Source organism: Streptopelia decaocto (genome assembly GCF_964273445.1).
Source record: "Streptopelia decaocto genome assembly, chromosome: 1".
In the NCBI taxonomy this organism is placed as follows: domain Eukaryota; kingdom Metazoa; phylum Chordata; class Aves; order Columbiformes; family Columbidae; genus Streptopelia; species Streptopelia decaocto.
The window spans coordinates 144,377,144-144,395,428 of record NC_138663.1 but is presented as its reverse complement, the minus strand read 5'-3'; the positions used below and the strand labels follow the sequence as shown (position 1 = coordinate 144,395,428).

At 41.0% G+C, this 18,285-nt stretch overlaps 1 protein-coding gene across 1 annotated transcript in view; it reads left to right on the top strand.

The window, feature by feature from the left end:
* The window catches only part of AFF3 (ALF transcription elongation factor 3), a gene marked incomplete at its 3' end in the record, with an annotated part of 327,228 nt that overhangs the window by 137,087 nt on the left and 171,856 nt on the right, over positions 1-18,285 (top strand). The window contains exon 4 of the mRNA XM_082057341.1: positions 14,011-14,055. Within this exon, the coding sequence (XP_081913467.1) occupies positions 14,011-14,055 (45 nt within the window). The remainder of the gene's footprint in view (positions 1-14,010; positions 14,056-18,285) is intronic.

Below are 18,285 nucleotides of genomic sequence, written 5' to 3'. Positions count from 1 at the left end.
AGGTGACGTACAGCAACATCTGCAGATAAAACATGGAGGAAGTGCTTCTGAAAGTATGGCTGGGGAAAGGGAGCCAGAAAGCACTTAGAATATGCATAGCCTTCTGCATCTTCTTTGTTTTTGTCTGGTGTTATTACCTGATGTCCCTACATGGCAATATGGGAACACAATTAATAATCAGAACCCCAGAGCAGCTTTGCCCTTCTCTTCAAGAACAACTGGCACACCAAAATCCAAACCTTTCACCAAATAGTTAATTCTCAGGGGAATGAGGCACTCATCATTCCTTTCATAAACAAACAAATAAATAAGAGATACAAGGATTTGATGTGTTTAATACACATTCTCTGAAAACCAGAGTGCAGACTAAACATAGTAATCTGATGATTACAAATTATTTAGTCCTATAAACAAAGCATGACAATTGATGGCAATGTGGTATCATATATCATAAATACAGAGCATACTCTCTCATCCAAAACAAATAGTTTGGAGTATTTCAAACCCATAACAAATATATTCAATGCAGATCACTATGAAACAATGTGTGTTTCTCAGTTTCTAACGCTGTATACAAAAGCCATCCAAGAACCTTTTGTGCTTTATGCATTATATTCATTTATGCTGCCAATTCTACTTGCTATTCTAGTATTCTGATTTGAAAAAATCAAGATTTAGTGTATTTCTAGCAATGCTTGGTGCACACATCTTAAAATTATAGGACTTGGTTTATGAAGTAAATTATGAAACCTTAATGTAATTCCCAAGTTTCAGATAGATTTTTATCCCGCAAGGTAAAGTATTGATCACAACCCTTATATTCTATCGGTAGCTTGTTATGCAAGGCAAATCAGCTGCCATTGTTACTGATGCTGAAAATCTCCCTGAGTAACCTGTGATAGGTATATTACATAGGCAGCTTTGATCCTCAGGACTCAACTAAGATATTCAAAGTTCTTATAAAGGTGTCTTAGAGTCTGCGATACAAATTCAGATGTCTGCTGTCAAACGACTCCTATTCAGCAAACCCGTATGAGCCACCTTTGAAAGTGAAACAGCAAGATGACACCATTCATAGCTTGACTTTTGGAGAGGTCTTTGTGCTCCCCTGCCTTTCGGTACCTGACAACTCGTTCCAGGCCATATCAAAGTTGCATTACAGAATTTGTAAAAAGCTACACAGATGGGTTTAATGTGTTGAGAACAAATAACTTCTTTGTTGATATCCACTGCCAGATCAAAGAGATGGAGGGTAATAGGCCCAGGACTGCATTACCTTCAGTTACACCAGGGAACAAAAGAATAAAATAAATCAGTGAAAGGCAGCAGAGAACAATAAAAAAGGAAAATACTAACAAGTTTAAAAGATTCGATGTCCTGAAGCATGAATAAAAGCCACAGAAATAAATTCATCAAGATCACATATAAAAGGGAAGCATGTGGTGTCTCAGCTCAGAGGCTTTCCAACTTTACTCCTGTTATAATTTGGGGTGCCACAAGACCTTCCAGTTTTTACAGAGACCTAGCTCTGCCACTTAAGAAATGCAGATTTGTTGTGCTTGACCTAGATGGAATTGTCCACGAGTATTCAAGATTTTCTCTCCATTTAGTTTCCATTTAAAATGAAACAGGGCTACATTGAACATTTCTTCCTCTAGAGACAAAATAACCTGTTGTTAAGTGGAGGATTGCTTCATCTGTTCAAAAAAACAAAATAGAAATCCAAGAGACAGCTCACCTTTTTGAAGCTTTCCAATGAAAGTTTTGGAAATCAAACCCAAACCAAACCTAAGGGCAACCTAACCTTTCTGAGAAAATTCGCAAACCCCTCTCATGCAACGTAGTAAAGGTTTTGGTCTGCAACCCTGTACAAATTAAACTGTACTATCACTGTCCATTTCTTCCTTTTATTTCCCCGCGCTGTATTATGTGTTGCATGTGAATGAATGTTGGTGCATACAGGATTTAAATTTTGATTTTGGCAGTGAGGCTGCTGGGAGAGCAGTTCTCTGTAGGCACCACCAGCCAGAGCCTTGCAGTCCATACACCAGTCATGCCCCTATGGTACTGCACTGTTATAGTAGTGACTTGTTGCCCATTTTCTGTATTAAAAATAGAACTGTTAATGTGACAGTAGAAGGTGGTTACTGACCCCAAGTAACATGGCCAATAGTCATCGTCTGTACAGTTTTGTATTTCTGAGTCCTAGCAGTAGTGCTCAGTTAGCCTTCAGCTTTGTGGAAGAGCTCAATGCAAACAGCTGAGAACTGGCAAATGTCTCCTCTGCTGGAAGGACAAGCAAACTCCTTCAAAGACACAAAATCTGGAAAAGCTGAGGCCAATTTTGCTTTCTACTTTCTCCCTGTATTTCACTGTTACTTGTAACAGTAATGGGCAAAAAGAAAATCAGAAAGGATTGTGACTTTCAGATGCAATATCACCTTCAAAAGGGGATAACCTGAGAAAACATGGAAGAAAAGAGAAAATTGAAAGCCAAAAGTGAAAGGACTAAGATAATTTTAAGCTAACCTTTTGTCCTCCAAGCCTGAGGGACTACTGCGACTTCCATCAAAAAATGTTTAACTAGTAGCGTACAACTACTTGGGAGCAACCTACAACCTTCCCCAAACCCGGGACATTATTTGTTCTCCTCCTTCTGGTCTTATGATTGCTCAAACAGTGGGTTGTAGCACAAGAGCACAGGAAAGCAAGGACAAGTGCTGGGCAGCTCCCACTCCTTGAGGCAGATGGTTTTACAGATGTGGAGGTACCATCCTGCCTTCTGGAGGTGAGTCCTGTTGCCAGGCAGCACAGCAGAACCTGGTTCCTGCCTAGCTGGCCAAAGGGCTTTCTGTCCCCCACGAAAGAGTATTCATATGGGCCTGTGGTGCGTTGGTGGGAATATAAATCTCTTTGTGGGATTTGGGAGAGGACAGGAAAAATAAGAGAAGTATTTGTCTGCTCTGCAACTTTATAGATTTGCTGATTTTATTGATTCTCATATTAAGGCTGCAGTTCACACGGTTTGACACTTGGTTGGTTTGGGCATTTTCAGGAAACTTTTGCAGAAGATTTTGTATGGTGTATACATACTTATATATATATGTATACTGTCATGTATACATGCTATCATGTACATTCTTAACTGGAAGGAGCTTACATGTCTGAGCCCTAAGACATTGCAGCACTGACATTTTATTTGAAATTTTACATGTCCTATTAACTCTGCAATACCTTTGGAGAGTACTATTTTGAGTGGCTTTTCAGTGAGTGTGTTTCCATCAGTCTGTCAGTGACCACAGTACGGATGGATTTTTCTTTTGACTTTAAGGAATGCTGAGAGCACAATAAAGCTCTGCCGAGAGTTTCACTGCAGCTTGGAGAATTGTGCTATTTATCAACTTCTGTGTGGATTTTAAGAGAATCCACCTGAGCTGACCAGAGGCATCAAGGGATTGATTTAAAGGTGCAGATGCATACTGCTGTTCATCTTCATTGATAAAGCTTTGGGTAGCCAGGAGCAAATTATATCCCTCTTGGGCAAATAGGTGTCCAAGTTGTAATTGCCATGACCAGAATATGTTTTTGCAGTGTTAGCAGTGAGACTGAGCAGTCATTCTCAAACCAATGCATATGATGCTCTGTTCCTTACATATAATAGACAGTTTTTTAAAACTCGCAGTTGAGATCCATATTTTCCATGAAACAATTATATTTTGTGCAAATCAATAAAGCAGGGCAATGTAACTATCTCAGCCAAAATTAATTCACTTTTAAGTCACTATCTAGAAAATAAAGGAAATATGCATCAGCTGTGCCCAGACAAGGTAGGAAAAGTGGTTTCTCTCTGGATTTGCAAATAGGTTTTTTAACTCTGCTGGCTTTACCGCTGCGTGCTCACTGGTCTGCCTATACTTCAGACCTGCTCCATCAAGGGTTCTTGATGATTGTTGCCCTCATGAAAGCAGTTACAGTGAAAGGATGAGATTTATTTTTCTGGGGAGGAGACGCTGTCAAAGCCAAAACCGTCAGATGTTGATGACATCCTTGGACTAGCAAAAGGCTTTAGTAGAAAGCAAAATGTTACTTTGGTCTCCAGATCTTGGGGTGTTTTTTTACCTATTAAGTCTAGATCAGGTCTCAGTCCCTGAAATTGAGAAGGCAGCTTTCAGCAATAGGGATTAATGAGAGGTTGTTTCTCTCTGGGAAACAGTTTTTTTTCAGCACTGTGTAGCAGTCTGTTATGAGAAATAGTATGATGTTACCTTCTGGAGATACAGGCTGCTGCTCAGTGTTTTGGGGTCTTAGTTGTCACATGAAGATCTTCTATCCTCTTTTAGCCCTCTGTGAAAGCCAGACCTTCTTAGGCCCTGATCTCTGAGTGAGGTATTGGGTAGAGCAACATCTTTGTTACCCATCATGACAGAAATCACCCTGGTTTCCTTTGTCCTGTTCTCAGCTTTATTAGCAGGATGGGCACTCAGAATTTGAATAGCATTTCAATGCTAATATCTTTACTTTCGACTTAGTATAGAGATATTGTTCAGATTATCGATATTGAATTCCTTGTGCCAGACTCCATTTCTTATTCCTTCCACCACTGCCCAAAGGGTAGATTTTTTCCCCATAAGCCATTTCTAAGTGGATGTAAATAGGCTTTGAGGAATGCCGGATAGAGCTTACTCTTTCCATCAAATACTCATGTACAGGGATTTTCTTCCACCAGGGGCCCTTTGTGGGAGAGGTTTCTGTGGAGTTGTGTACTGTAAAACCTTCTATCTGTAAGAGGTTTAACTCTTTATGCGCAATAGTTAGTAATCACATAACCTTTAGCTCAGTGGGAATGAATACCAATTATCATTTATAAACAGTTCCTCTCATTATGCGCCTATTTATGGCATCTTTTATAGCTTGCTAATTACAAGCGCACAAAACAGAAATGTTTGGAGTTAAATAATGTAAACAGGGATGTAATTGATTTTCATGTTGAATAGTTTTTATTGATTTATTGTTAATTAACATTTTTAAAGGATCTCTTGGCAAAATAATCCATTTAATTTATTGAATATTACACTAGCTGATGGTATATTCATATTAAAATGTCACATAAAGATTAACAGTTCCATAATACTTGTTTTTCCAACTGTTGCTGCCTTACAGATGTTATATATTCTCCCCAACCAAACACAGACAATATATTAAATGCAATCGATTGCTCTCAGTCCAGGCCCTCGCAGACAAGTGCCCACGTCACTAAAAATACCACATTCCAGTTGACACTAATTGGCCATCTGCGTAGCAGGGAGGACAGGCATCTAACAGAGAGAAAAGCTGATCTCTGTCACTCCCAGGGCAGGGTCCTTGGGGCAGCCGTGGAAGGACTGCGTGGGCCAAAGGGAGAAGCCAGGATCTTTGCTAAAAAAGCCTTTCTGCTGCAAAACAATAAGACTCTGGTTTCCATAGTGGAAACTTTCCAACAAACAGACCACTGTGTCAAGCAAGCAGTCATTTAATACATTCAGAGTATGCATACAGTGCTGTGGGAAATCATAGAATCATGTAGTATGCTGAAGGCATTTCCAGAGGTCCCCACTGGCTTTTTCCAATTCTGAAGTGGGAAGAGGGGCTATGGAGACCATTCAGGGGGTTGTTGACATCATCTTGGTGAATTCCAGTTACCTTCAGCTCCTGTTGCCTTCACTGAAAACTGAGGTCACTTACTTAGCACCCCCCAGGATCAAGCACGTAGCAAGGAGTAAAATTGCAGGTTGGAATCTTCATTATTACCATCCCATTATATTTTTCAAATGGGTAGCGAGAGATAGTAATCACATCAGACCCTATTTTTTCATTAGTGAAGAAAAACATTAATATACTGTGACATGGTATTGATTTGATACAATCAATCTTTCCCAATAACAATAAAACCTTTATATTTTATTAATAGAACAATGCTGTTCTTCTCTATTACAGCTCTCTTTTATTGTTCTGGGTCACAGTGTAATTCTGGTGTGTTTGGAGTTTTATTTTTATGAATATAATGTAAAAGCCTGTAAAATTGCTCTACCAATCTATCAGAAGGTTTCATTTGAGGATTCCAACCATCTTTTATTAGATGAAATGTTACTGGTGCAGCACAAGTCATTGATTGTTCGATGACCCTTAGGGAGGGAGAGGGTGGGGAGGTTTCAGAAGGGTTCTTGGCCTTTAATTCTCTTGATTTTTTTGTTGTATGTACACTGAGACTTTGACTCAGGCCATGTAATCAGTTTGAAGGTGACCTCTCAACATGTGGCTGGACCCAGCACTTCTAAATCCCCTCTGAACTTGGCTAAGCAATAGCGAAGCTCCCATCCACAGTCCAGACCATGGCCCTTCAGCATCACCTCATTTTCTGACCCAAGCTTTCCATACCTAGTTCAGGTCAAGTGCTACATGTCCAGGAGGTGCTTCAAGCACTGGGGTAAGTAATGGGCATGCATTGAAGGACTTGTGCTCTAACCTCATCTCCCTGCTATTTAAAAAAAAACCTAATAATACAGTAAATGCCTTTACTTACGCAACTAGAGTAAATCCATCTTCAACTCGACCTCAGCCTGACCCTTGCAGGCAGCATCCTTTCTTGCACTCTGGCCCCTCAGGTCTGCATGTAGGGCCAACACAGCCTAAGGCTGGTGGTGCACTGGATATAAACTCCTCTGCAGTTTTCCTTCATGGAGACCCAGCTCTCCAAAAGCTGCCGTCCTAGCTCAGCTATGGGTGAGCTCCTGAGCAGGGTGTTCTGAGTGAGCATCACTCATCAAGAGCAAAACGTACTCTTGTCTCATTAGCATCTCCTTTCTAGTGTGCATGGCAAGTCTGTCAGATAGTTTGGTGTTTCTCTCTGTCTACAGATATTTTTGATTCATTTTCTTTGATTAGCCAGAATGTTGTCCTGTTCCTGGTACAAGACTGGGGCATCATGATATTCCAGTTGCAATGAGACCCCTAATTAGTATAGCCAGATATTTTCATTAAAGCAAAGCTAAATGACTTTCATCATTTGTTCTTTATTCATTTTTTTTTCTTGAAATATGATCTTTGTTAACCTTTCTCCTCTTCCCTTTTGAACCAAGAACAATGTTGCAAGATCCCATGGTGGGAAAAATAATCCCCATAATAAATATGAAGGCTCCATTTCAAACGAGAATGAGCTTATTAAGAGTAACAGTTTATTAACAGTCACTGCAATTTAGATGAATTTAATGACTTTAATTAGTGCAACACTTTCTGACACTGAGCTTGAGGAGAATTCAGCTGTTCATCCCCATCTCCCTCCTGTATGTCTCCATGTCTCAGGAAGCAGCAGCAATTCCTCATAGCAAAAGAGAAGCTGTGCAGAGCGAGGAGAAAACTACTTCATCAACAGACTGCGGCTGCTGGCACTCCAAATTAGTAGTAAGAAACAGCACAAGTGCAAAATGAAGCTTTCAGATATCAGGAACAAGAGCAAAACGAGCTTCCTCAATCATGTCTTCATTTCTTGTTCCTTGGTGTAACCATGCCCAGTTCAGCCATGCTTGCCTCTATCCTCAAAGAGAGACAAGGAGGCTTCTCTCTTTAAGGTCTGTGAAGTGCCCAGCATTACCAACACCCATCTGTGAAATGAGGGGGACTACAATGTGCCATGGCTCCCTCAAGTCCAGCCCTGTTAAACTAGATGAAAACATTGCTGGTAGGTCTCACATTGTCCTTCAAGATAGAAATGCCATTCTTGTTAGAGAAAAAAAAGCCAAAAACAAACCAACCAAAAAAACCCCACAAAATAAAACAAACAAACAAAAAAACTCCAACAAAACAACCAAACAAAAAACACCAAACAAACAAAAACCCCCTGGTTTTAGTTCTGTCCTGGTCAGAGGTTTTTCCTATTCAGTTCTTTTCCTATGGGATGTTGCACTTTATCAGAAATGAAAATGTCTGCATTTATCTTGATTTTGAGTCAATCTATTTTCATTTTTGTTTGAAGAAAATATTTTCTTAAAGAAAAAACCAACAGATTTGGACTCAGAGTGAAACATTTCAGCATTTTGTTTTAATGACTTCTTGATTTTGGCCATATCCCATTCTGTAACCACAAGTTTTATTTATATTTCTCAAAATTTGTCATTAAAGTGTTTTGATCTGATCAAACATTCATTTCTCAACTGAAGACCTCTTAAAATTTCATTTTGAAGGTAATGATGTCACGCAATTGCATTTTTAATGGAACCCTAGCTAATGGGACAAAATCTACATGTAGGTGCCTGCTACCCCCTACTCCCCCCAGTTCAGAATGAAAATATATTCGAAAAAGCAGGCATTTCCTAAGAGACAAAAATGTGAGTTTTTAACCAGGTTGAGGTCTAACCTTTTAAGCAGCCCACCTTTCCTGAGGTCCAAAACCTTGCCTTTTGTCTCCGGAGCAGTGTGGGTTCAGCACAGCCATCCCATAAAGAGCCTTTTGGACGATGTAGTACGTGTAAGGAAATCAACAGCAAGTTAAGCCCTGAATGTCTAAAAACTCTTCCTGAGCATCTGCAAACAACCTCTCTCAAAAAATACCTTTATACAGCCTGGCTCTATTTCCACAGAAACCCCAGTAGTCAGCTCTCTGGTCTCAGGCGCATCTCCTGGTTAAATTTCAACATTTTATTTCACAAGTAGAAGGCGTTAAGATCACTTCAGAGAAATGGTTGAGGGAAACTCTGTTGAGGTCAGTGGTTCTCCACAACCAAACAGGCAGAGGCCGCATGTCTGAATAAGTAAAAAGTTGAGGACTTTACTTATCTTCTTCATGCTGGAAGCTCCTTTCTAGCAAATAGATTATATAGAAAACGTTATATAGAGAGATATATATGTGTATATGTCTCTCTTTGTATCTCCCTACTTTCATTGTCTTGCCTGGCAAAGAGGCATTTCTAACACACTTTCAGATCAAGGTCCATCACTGTGGGCTTTTTTCACTTTTTTTCCCAGTTTTTTGTAAATCATGGATTTAGATTATTGTCTGCCAACTTTTACTGCCTGAAGCTTCACTTTAGGCCCCAGGGGAAATCCCACAGCCTCGTTTGAGGCGATGCTGTGCAGTGTGGGGCTGAGAGCTGCCATGGAGGCAGAGGTGGCACCCAAAGGGTGGATGTGTGGTGGCCGCTGCCGCGCCGCTGGTTACAGATGATCAGCATTCAAGAGATTGAGTACATCCCTCAGTCTTCTGGAGACCTTAATTGTGCCTAATTTATGCTGGAGACAAAAATCCAATAACTTCTGGAGACTTTATAAAAACACTTAGCACAGTCCAAATAATAATAGAACCAAAAGCTCGCACCATAAAAATCTCTTAGGCTAAAATGGAAATAGATATTTGCTGAAGATTTTTCTTTCTTTAACACAAAGATTTGAAAGGAGGGAGAAGTATCACACATAGGCAGTTCCTTTCAGAGATGTTTCTTTATGTATCTCTGTGTGAAAGCTCTTGGTAAGGGAAGAAAAAATACAGTAATGCTCTGAAATAAAATTTGTACAGATGTAGCTGTTTTTGAAATGACATCCCGTTTCTCAAGAATTCGATGTAGCCTTTAGACAGCCTTGTTTCTTACAGTTCTCTGTGCTTTGCATGGTAATTAGCTGCTCGTGTTATCAGTGGCACGATGCTCCCGGCTATTTCTTCAGCAGCCGCTGCCGTTATCCTCAGCGGCAGCTCCTCGCAGCCTCCTGCCAGACTTGCACGTGTCTGCAGATGTTTGGCGTTCTTCAGGCTGCCCTGACTGAGGAATGAAGGTAATGGGCACAGCATCAGAGAGGGAAGAGGCTGGAGCCCACTTCCCCCGACAGCTCCCCTTGCCAGGATTTCACTGATGGTTCATTGGAGGTTCAGTGAGGCGAGTTTGTTATGACAGATCGCAAAATGCAAAGGGAGGCAAATGAGCTGGGTTCATCAATGTCAGGATAAATACAGGGTGGCAGCTCCTCAGCTTAGTTGGGAACAGCAGCCTCAAAACCTTTATTTTATTTAATTTTTTAATTTTTTTTTTTTTTTTAGTAATTCAAACATGTATTGCACAAGGGTACTGTGGCGTGCAGGTTATGGAGAGGGTGGAGACACTGCTTGCACAAATTGCCATGTGTCCAACATCCTCCTTATGCAGGTGCTGCATCACACAGCCAGGACTGACCCAATATTGCTTGGATCAGGCAAGTCCACTGATGCAAATAGCACATGGAGTGCTCCATGCTATTAGTTTCCTGCGGGGAATGCAATCTTGTCTTTTAATTCAGATTTCAAGAAACATTTACCAGCTTTTTTTTTTTTTTTTAAGTTAAAATATGACCGTGAAGTTAAATTCAGGTTGCGAGATTCCCGGGCAGTGAGGGTTCCTCTGTGATGTGAGTAGAGATATAGCAGAGAAGCTTTCGGAGTAAACATGGGGAGTCTTTTCCACACTAGCACATACAAACACCTTTCAGACATACCTTAGATGCCACAATAACTCTCTGCAGTGGTATGGTATCTTGAAGAAAAAAATAATAAGGTCCTAGGCCATATGAAACTGAGGTTGTTTGCTGTGTGCAGAACATGGTCTTTTAAATTCTTCAGCCTTGTTCTAGAAAGTTTGATATCAACAGTAATGTAAGATCCTTACAAGTATTCAAAGCAAAAATAAATTAATTTATACTTAGCACTCAGAAGATGAAGAACAAAGAGGATAATATAGAAATGGAGGGGTTTTTTTGAAATATTGTGTTCAGTTTTGCGTGACTTGTCTTTGATTTTGTGTTTCCCGCTTTTTTTTTTTTTCCCTTTTAAAAGATGGTATCATGATACTGAGAGAGAATGTGAGAAGTTGTTTTACTCCCTGCCCAGACATATGATGTGCTGGGGACAATAGCTATAGTTTTAGTTCTGTGGTAATGGAAAGCATAATTTCTTGCTGATAAGTATTTGCAGGCTTATTTCATGACACTTGTAGGAAGGATACTTAAATTTGCAACAGGAGCTTGTTTCTAAACCTGCTCTGAAACAGCCTATTGCCAATTTTGCCTTCAGTACTTTTGTCATCGTACAAAAATAAATAGCATGATTTTACTGTATGATCAATGCATTGTATATGGCATAAGATGATAGGTCATCTCATCCCTCCTTCTGTAAGATGGCAATAGGCTAGAACAGCGAACTTGAGGTCAGGCAATAAATTCATTGCTCTGTACACAAGGTGCTCATGATGAGGGCTTTACAGCCACTGCTGTCATTAATGGCATAACAAGTCACAGGCCAGGGTTTGGAGAGGAAAAGGAAAAAAAAATGGGTGGAAACTCACAGAGAGAAATAAAGATTAGCCAGTACGAATTTTGAAATTCTTAAATATCCAGGTCTTTCTGTCCATCTTGTTAGCTTCATTGGCAACATGAACTATTGTTCTTGCTCTCCTGCTTCAGCATCAGGAAAGGTCACATGCGGCATTGTGTGACTCCTCAGAGACAGGACTGAACCAGAACAGGACTATCTGCACGGAGCTGCAGCTTCTCTTCAGCATCACTACATCAAAGATGAATAAACATCTAAAAGCTGAATTTATAGCACACTTACTTTCCCTCTGAAATCAGTGGCGTAACTCCTGGCGACAGTAAAGCTGGCAGGCTGTGCCGCTCCAGAAAGGGTTAATGCAGTTTGTCTGTTTAACGATGAAAGGCCACATTCAGCAAAGGTTTAGCAGGAGTGCTGACAATAAAGCACTTACGACTTTTTATGAATAAGCATGAAATAACAGCCACAAAAAATTATGAAACAGAAATTGTTTCCTTGCATATGCATATGTACTTCTGACCTTGGTTACAGCTGTTAGGCTACAAGCAGCTGTGGATCCAGGCCTCCTCAGCCACTCAGCTCAGGCTGGGGAGCGGTGGTGACAGTGTCCAGGACTTGCACAAGCTGGTTAGTGGTACCAGTTGGGTCTGGTAGGCACAGAGGTACCCATTTTTGAAAGTGCTTCATGATTTTTTGGATGTCCAGATGCAGATATAGTAGAGAAGTCTGATTTCCAGATGACAAGAAGTCAGCACTTTGGAAAATCAAATTGCTTTGATGTTTCTCCAGGTAGGCACCTGAAAACTCAGAACCTCCAGATAGTTTTTGAAAACAAGAGGCAAAGACCAAGCTCATCTCACTGCTAGCTCTTTGGGGACAGTAATTAATTGTTTTTGTTTCCGTCTCCACTTCCCACGTGAGAAGACCTCAGCCCCTCGTGCTTCCTGAGTTCCTTTCTGCAGAAGGAAGAAAACCTTTCTTTGAGGGAATTATCAGGTCTGGTGAAGTAAATCCCCAGAAAACTTGCTTCATGTAGCATCCACCTGTATCTTGTGGAGAGATACAGGAGATGGGCACCCCCTCAGCATCAGTACCTCCATCCGTGGTGTGCCATCTCTTCCCAGTTGTGCTGGGCAGCGCAAGGCAACTGTGGGCAGGAGACAGGCAGGAATGGGAAGGCATAAGTGTGGCAGACTGGTGTCTCCAGCTGCCTTGTCTTTGCTGGTAGGAGTTTGGGTCCAGAAACAGCAGGCAAGCTGAGCATATAGGTGAAGCACCAGCTGGATGGCTGCTATAGGGGAATAGATAATCTCTGATTTCCCCTCTCCAGTATGGCTCTGGAGGAAACCATACCATCCCAGAGAGCTGAAATCCTCTGTGCCATGAGTCCCACAATGTACAGGTAGATGTAGAGTCAGCATTTTAGGAAACTGCAGCCTTCTCAGGGCTGCTGTGCTGCCTTGCCTGTGCTCGGTGTTGCCACCTGTATTGTGGTCGCTGCATCTCTCCCCTCAGCATCACAGGTGCCTCTATCCTATACATCGCCAGGCTTCACACATTCAATGTCACTGCAGAGCCTTTCCTGCACAAAGGATGCAGAAAGATGTTATTTATTTAGTATAAATAAATACACATATTGGAGGCTCAGGGAAGAGTGGCTGGAAAGCTGCCTGGTGGAAAAGGATCTGGGGGTGTTGATTGACAGCTGACTGAACATGAGCCAGCAGCGTGCCCAGGTGGCCAAAAAGGCCAACAGCATCCTGACTTGCATCAGGAATAGTGTGGCCAGCAGGACTAGAGGAGTGATCTCAGCGATGGTGAGGCCCCACCTTGAATCCTGTGTTCAGTTTTGGGCCTCTCACTACAAGAAGGACGTTGAGGTGCTGGAGAGAGTTCAGAGGAGAACAACAAAACTGGTGAGGGATCTGGAGCACAAGTCTGATGAGGAGCAGCTGAGGGATCTGGGGCTGTTTAGCCTGGAGAAAAGGAGGCTGAGGGGAGACCTTATTGCTGTCTACAACCACCTGAAAGGAGGTTGTAGCATGGAGGGGGTTGGTCTCTTCTCCCAGGTAGCAAGTGACAGGATGAGAGGAAATGGGCTCAAGTTGTGCCAGGGAAGGTTCAGATTGAATATTAGGAAAAATTTCTTTCCAGAAAGGGTTGTGAAGCATTGGAACAGGCTGCCCAGGGAAGTGGCTGAATCACCATCCCTGGGGGTGTTTAAAAGGCATTTAGACAAGGTTCTTAGGAACATGGTTTAGTGGTAGAGTTAGGTTAGGTTATGGTTGGACTCGATGATCCTGCCCATCTCTTCCAGCAAAAATGATTCTATGATTCTATGATGTCTCTACATGCAATAACTGTTTTGCTTATGCTTACTCTTGGGCAGTATACCCAAAGCAGCAGGAACTGCACTCAAAGGTGGTGTAAACAAATTCCCATGTATTTATACAAATATGTTGCAATCAGACGTAACAATGCAAATATTACATCTTCCTGTGGTGCTGATGGGGAATTATTTGAGAATTTTAAGCAGTGCAACTTTTAAGAAGCTGGAAAGACTTGGCCTCATTTTGAAACTGTAATAGAGGTTGGAATATATTTCATGTGACAACCATATCCTCAATTGTGCTATTTGTTATTTCTTTTCAAAACACAAACAAACTATTTTCTCCCTTTGTTTACAGGATGGTGGAACAGGAGATAACAGCTGCATTGAAGAAATATTGCGGGTAGGAATCCTTTAAAAAATCCTTTATTTCCAGTGCTATTTTGTTTACTCTAAAAAGACAAGAGAATAACAAGAATATTGCAATTAGTGCTGTTAAAAGTGTTAGTCTCTTAAATTGTCATCTTTCTAAGGAAAAAGTAGGCAAAGTTATTTCCTCATGAAAAGTAATTTAAAAATCTGTGAAAACAACCTTCCAGAGCCTCTGGATTTCATTGCTACTTTGTGCCAGTACGGCTGACCTTCATGCATGCAGAAGCAGATAATGGGATAAATTATAAACTGAAATGTACAATGATGTTTCAGGTTTACAAACCATGCAAAGTGCATGTTTCCATTAATCATGACTGTCAAAAATCTTAATTTTGAAGGGAGGTCTAGGAAGGTCATTTTCCACCTGGATTTAATTAGAATCCATTATGTAATGTCATTATGTCCATTATGTCCATTATATAATGACAATGTGCAAAATCTGTAGTTATTTCCTTATTTCATTATTATTTCTTTTATCTTAGTAATTTCTAGTTTATTTTCGTGTAGCAAATTAATATACATTCAGACAGATCTTGGCTTGAATCAACTTTGATATTGATTATTTTCTGAGGCAGACAAATTTATAAACCATGAAACATTTCCATATATTTTAACTTGTGTTTTTTCCAGTTCTTTTTCTAAAATGATAATGGAATATTTTCTCAGCACTTATAAATCTGATAATAGTGATTGAAACACCAAATAAGGTAGATAGAATGGTAAAACCTCCCAATTACTGTGTGTGCTTCCATCTCTTGGTTATCCCCTGCCCAAATGTTTCAGATTGTTTATATACTACAGGGCTATAAATATTTAGTTTAGAGATTAGTAGTGCATTAAACCTGTTGTTTCTGAAGACTTTTCTCCATTCTCCCTGAATATGTTAAATACAGGTTATAATTCTTAACCTAGACAGGAGTTTATCAAAGGGTGATGATGATGTATTGCATATGACTTTACTGACAAAGCTCTTACATAGCTAACATTTACCAGGTAGGCTTTTGTAGGACTGAACCACATATTCAACAAGCCTTAGCCTCAGTCCTCACTGTTTTGTTACAAATTAATAGCAGATAGTATAATTCATGACAGCTTTTTACAGTCTTCATGACATATTAAGTATACGATGTGATGTGAGGCTCATTCACCCCCTTTTTATGCAAGATTTTTAAAATGAACAGTCAAATAAGCTGGTCCTTCTCCTTAGGCTGTGCAATTTGGCTTGTGCAATTAGGCAAAAAATGTAGAAGAGACATGGTTCCTTCCATGCAGAGGAACATGGATATGTAAAAGACACCAGCTGAGAATAAAAATGCAATGTATGATTAGGGATTATAAGGTGCAACTCCAAACCAGTGAACACAGTTGCTCTTCTCTCTCTCCCCCCCCTTTTTTTTTTTTCTCTTGGGAACATTCCTTAAGAAATATTTCTGCAAAGCTTTGTGATGAAGCATTCAGGACATCCTTGGATGGATAGGACCCTTTTGTTCATGAGGATTTATTCACAAATTCTTTCACTTTGCTTCAAAACTGGATAAAACTACCCACAGCTCAAAAGCCATGCTTCACCTCAGTGTCTCCCTGTCTGCTGAAGTTTAGCATGGCTAAAATAGAGAGCATACTGTTTTCATCCCCTAGGTCTTGTCTTCACATAAATACTCAGTCATCACGGGTAACCCCTCCAATCTGCCCATCCTCCAGGTCTGCAACCTGCATATCACTTTCTATTCTGAACTTCGCTTGTATCTCCATGTCTAAGACTACACGTAAATCTTGTAGACTTCCTCATTTCTAGCTGAAGTTCTTTATTCACAAAGGTGTAAGTCTCAGGTCCAAATTCTCATTACACACCTTGATTGCTGCTGTTTTTGTTGGAGGTGCTATTCACACAGTAAAGCTTCTTTTCAGACAGAATATACGCAGTTCCCACATAGGTGCCCAAAGGCAGACAATGAAAAGCATGAGGAGCTTCAGTCCTTGTGTTCCTGTCAGGAAAGATGGCTGGTACCCTGAAATGCATTTATTATAGGAAGGGCCACTCTACTGTGTGAAGCACCAGCAAAAGGAAGAAGATGCTTAAAATTTATCTTTTTAAGGAATATCACACCCTATTTTAGCTGACTCTTTTACACCACAAAGCAGAAAACATTCTCTCTTTATAGGTAGTGTGTTCCCTGCAGAAGTCAGGCTGTGGCTTTTCCAAGGGATAGGTAGTTCCACGGCATGTCCATGTTTCCCCAGTCAAGACCAAGGGCAGCAGACAGTGTGCCCCAAGGCTGCTCCATCTGCTTCCCTGTGTTTCCTTCTCCCAGCAGGTGAGAGGAGGCAAGCGCTGGTTTGTGCGCAGGTCTTGTCACCCACTGATTTCAGGACATGGCCAGAGATAACATCTGGACCTGGGCTGCAAAATCAATTTAGGTATAGCTTTAAAATCACCAAATCTTATTTTGCACTAACTGTGACAAGAATTTACAGTCTTTGTGCTGTCTGGTGCAACGCAGGGAGGCACAGCTTAAGTCTATCCTTTTTTGATGTTTTACCAAATGTATCAGAGCTCTGTAGACATTATAAATTGACAGATCATTCTGCATGAAGCTGCGGCTTCCAAAGAAAGCCCTCGAGAGCTGAGATGCAGAACCGCTTCCAGTCCTGAAGGAGGTTGATTAAGAAGACAGTAACCCTGTCGAGATCGGAGCTGTTGTAAGGATGCCTGCTGAGTTTATAATCACTGCAGGAATCCTGAACCTCATCTAACCCCATGCACTAATTTATACAACTTCTTCAAAGTGTAGTGACTTCTCGGTCCAGCTGCAGGCACGCACATTGAGGGTAGGGAAACTTCTAAGAGAGCCTTCGATGGAAATGACTCCAGTAAGAACGAGTTACAGATGTAATGTCAAATCAAGAGAGAAAAGCCTCATTACTTGACGGTAGCTGTAAAAGGCAATTCCTTGTAAGCTTTTGCATTATTGGTAGAGGACATGATAGAAAACTCTGAAGAGGAAAATAAGAGTTAAGACTACACAAGTATCCTTTATTCCACTGTGCCTGGAGCAGTTCCTACCTGAGTTGCGGAGACACTTGCCAAAGCCAACATATTCACTTCCTTGCTAAAACACAGGCTTGCTAAGCAAGATTAGTAATTTCAGCTGATTTCTATTTTATTTTATTAGTGTGTGGACCTGTGTATTTTGTTAAGAGTGGTGGGATTTGCAGTAAACATTTATTTTGCTCTAATACCTGTGAAAAATGGGAGCAGCAAGAGTCCTGCCTCTCCACTAGGTTAACTGTTGCAACAAGTATCAGATGCGCTCTGAGTATATTTGCCATGGATTTAAGGAGAAAGGGAGTGTGTCAAGTGCAGGCAGTTCTTGGTTTGCAAGATAAGTGGTTGGAGATTGATCTGGGTACTCTTATGGTCTTAGCTGTGATTTCCTAGAGTTGCAATAGCTTTGCTGAAAGGAAACCCACAGGCAAGCTGAGCTTTTAATAATTGAAAATGTTCTTTTTGAATTCCCTGTGTTTTTTGTGTTGACATGAGAGGTCTCATTGAACTGGGGAGAGATGGACATAGTTGGAATGTTTGTCCTGCAAACAGTGTTTGGCTGCAGGATGCAGAGGCAGCGGGAAGCTGATGTAGCAACAGGAATGCAGAAAAAGGGCTTAAGGGAAACCAAGCACAGCCAGTTAACATGGAATCATAGAATCATAGAATCATTTTGTTTGGAAAGGATGTTTAAGATAGCAGGTCCAGCCATTAATCTACCACTGTCAAGTTCACTGCTAAACCATGTCCCTAAGAGCCTGATGTACACGTCTTTTAAACACCTCCAGGGTGACTCAACCACTTCCCTAGGCAGCCTTTTCCAATGCCTGACAACCCTTTCTGGGAAGAAGTTTTTCCTAATATCCAATCTGAACCTCCCCTGGCACAACTTGAGGCCGTTTGCTCTCGCCCTGTCACTTGCTATTAATATTTGGGAGGAGAGACAGACACCCACCTCACTACAACCTCCCGTCACAAAAAAAACACCTCCTTTGGGATGGTGTGGAGAAGTGGGGAGGCAGGATGGGGTGTGGGGTGGAGGACAGATAAATATCCTTCAGGGAAGATAGAAGAAGTGTTTGGGGAGGCAGTGAAAGGACTGACACTCTAGCTGTGAACATCCCTCCCTGTGAAGGACAACTCTGCTTGGTGCCA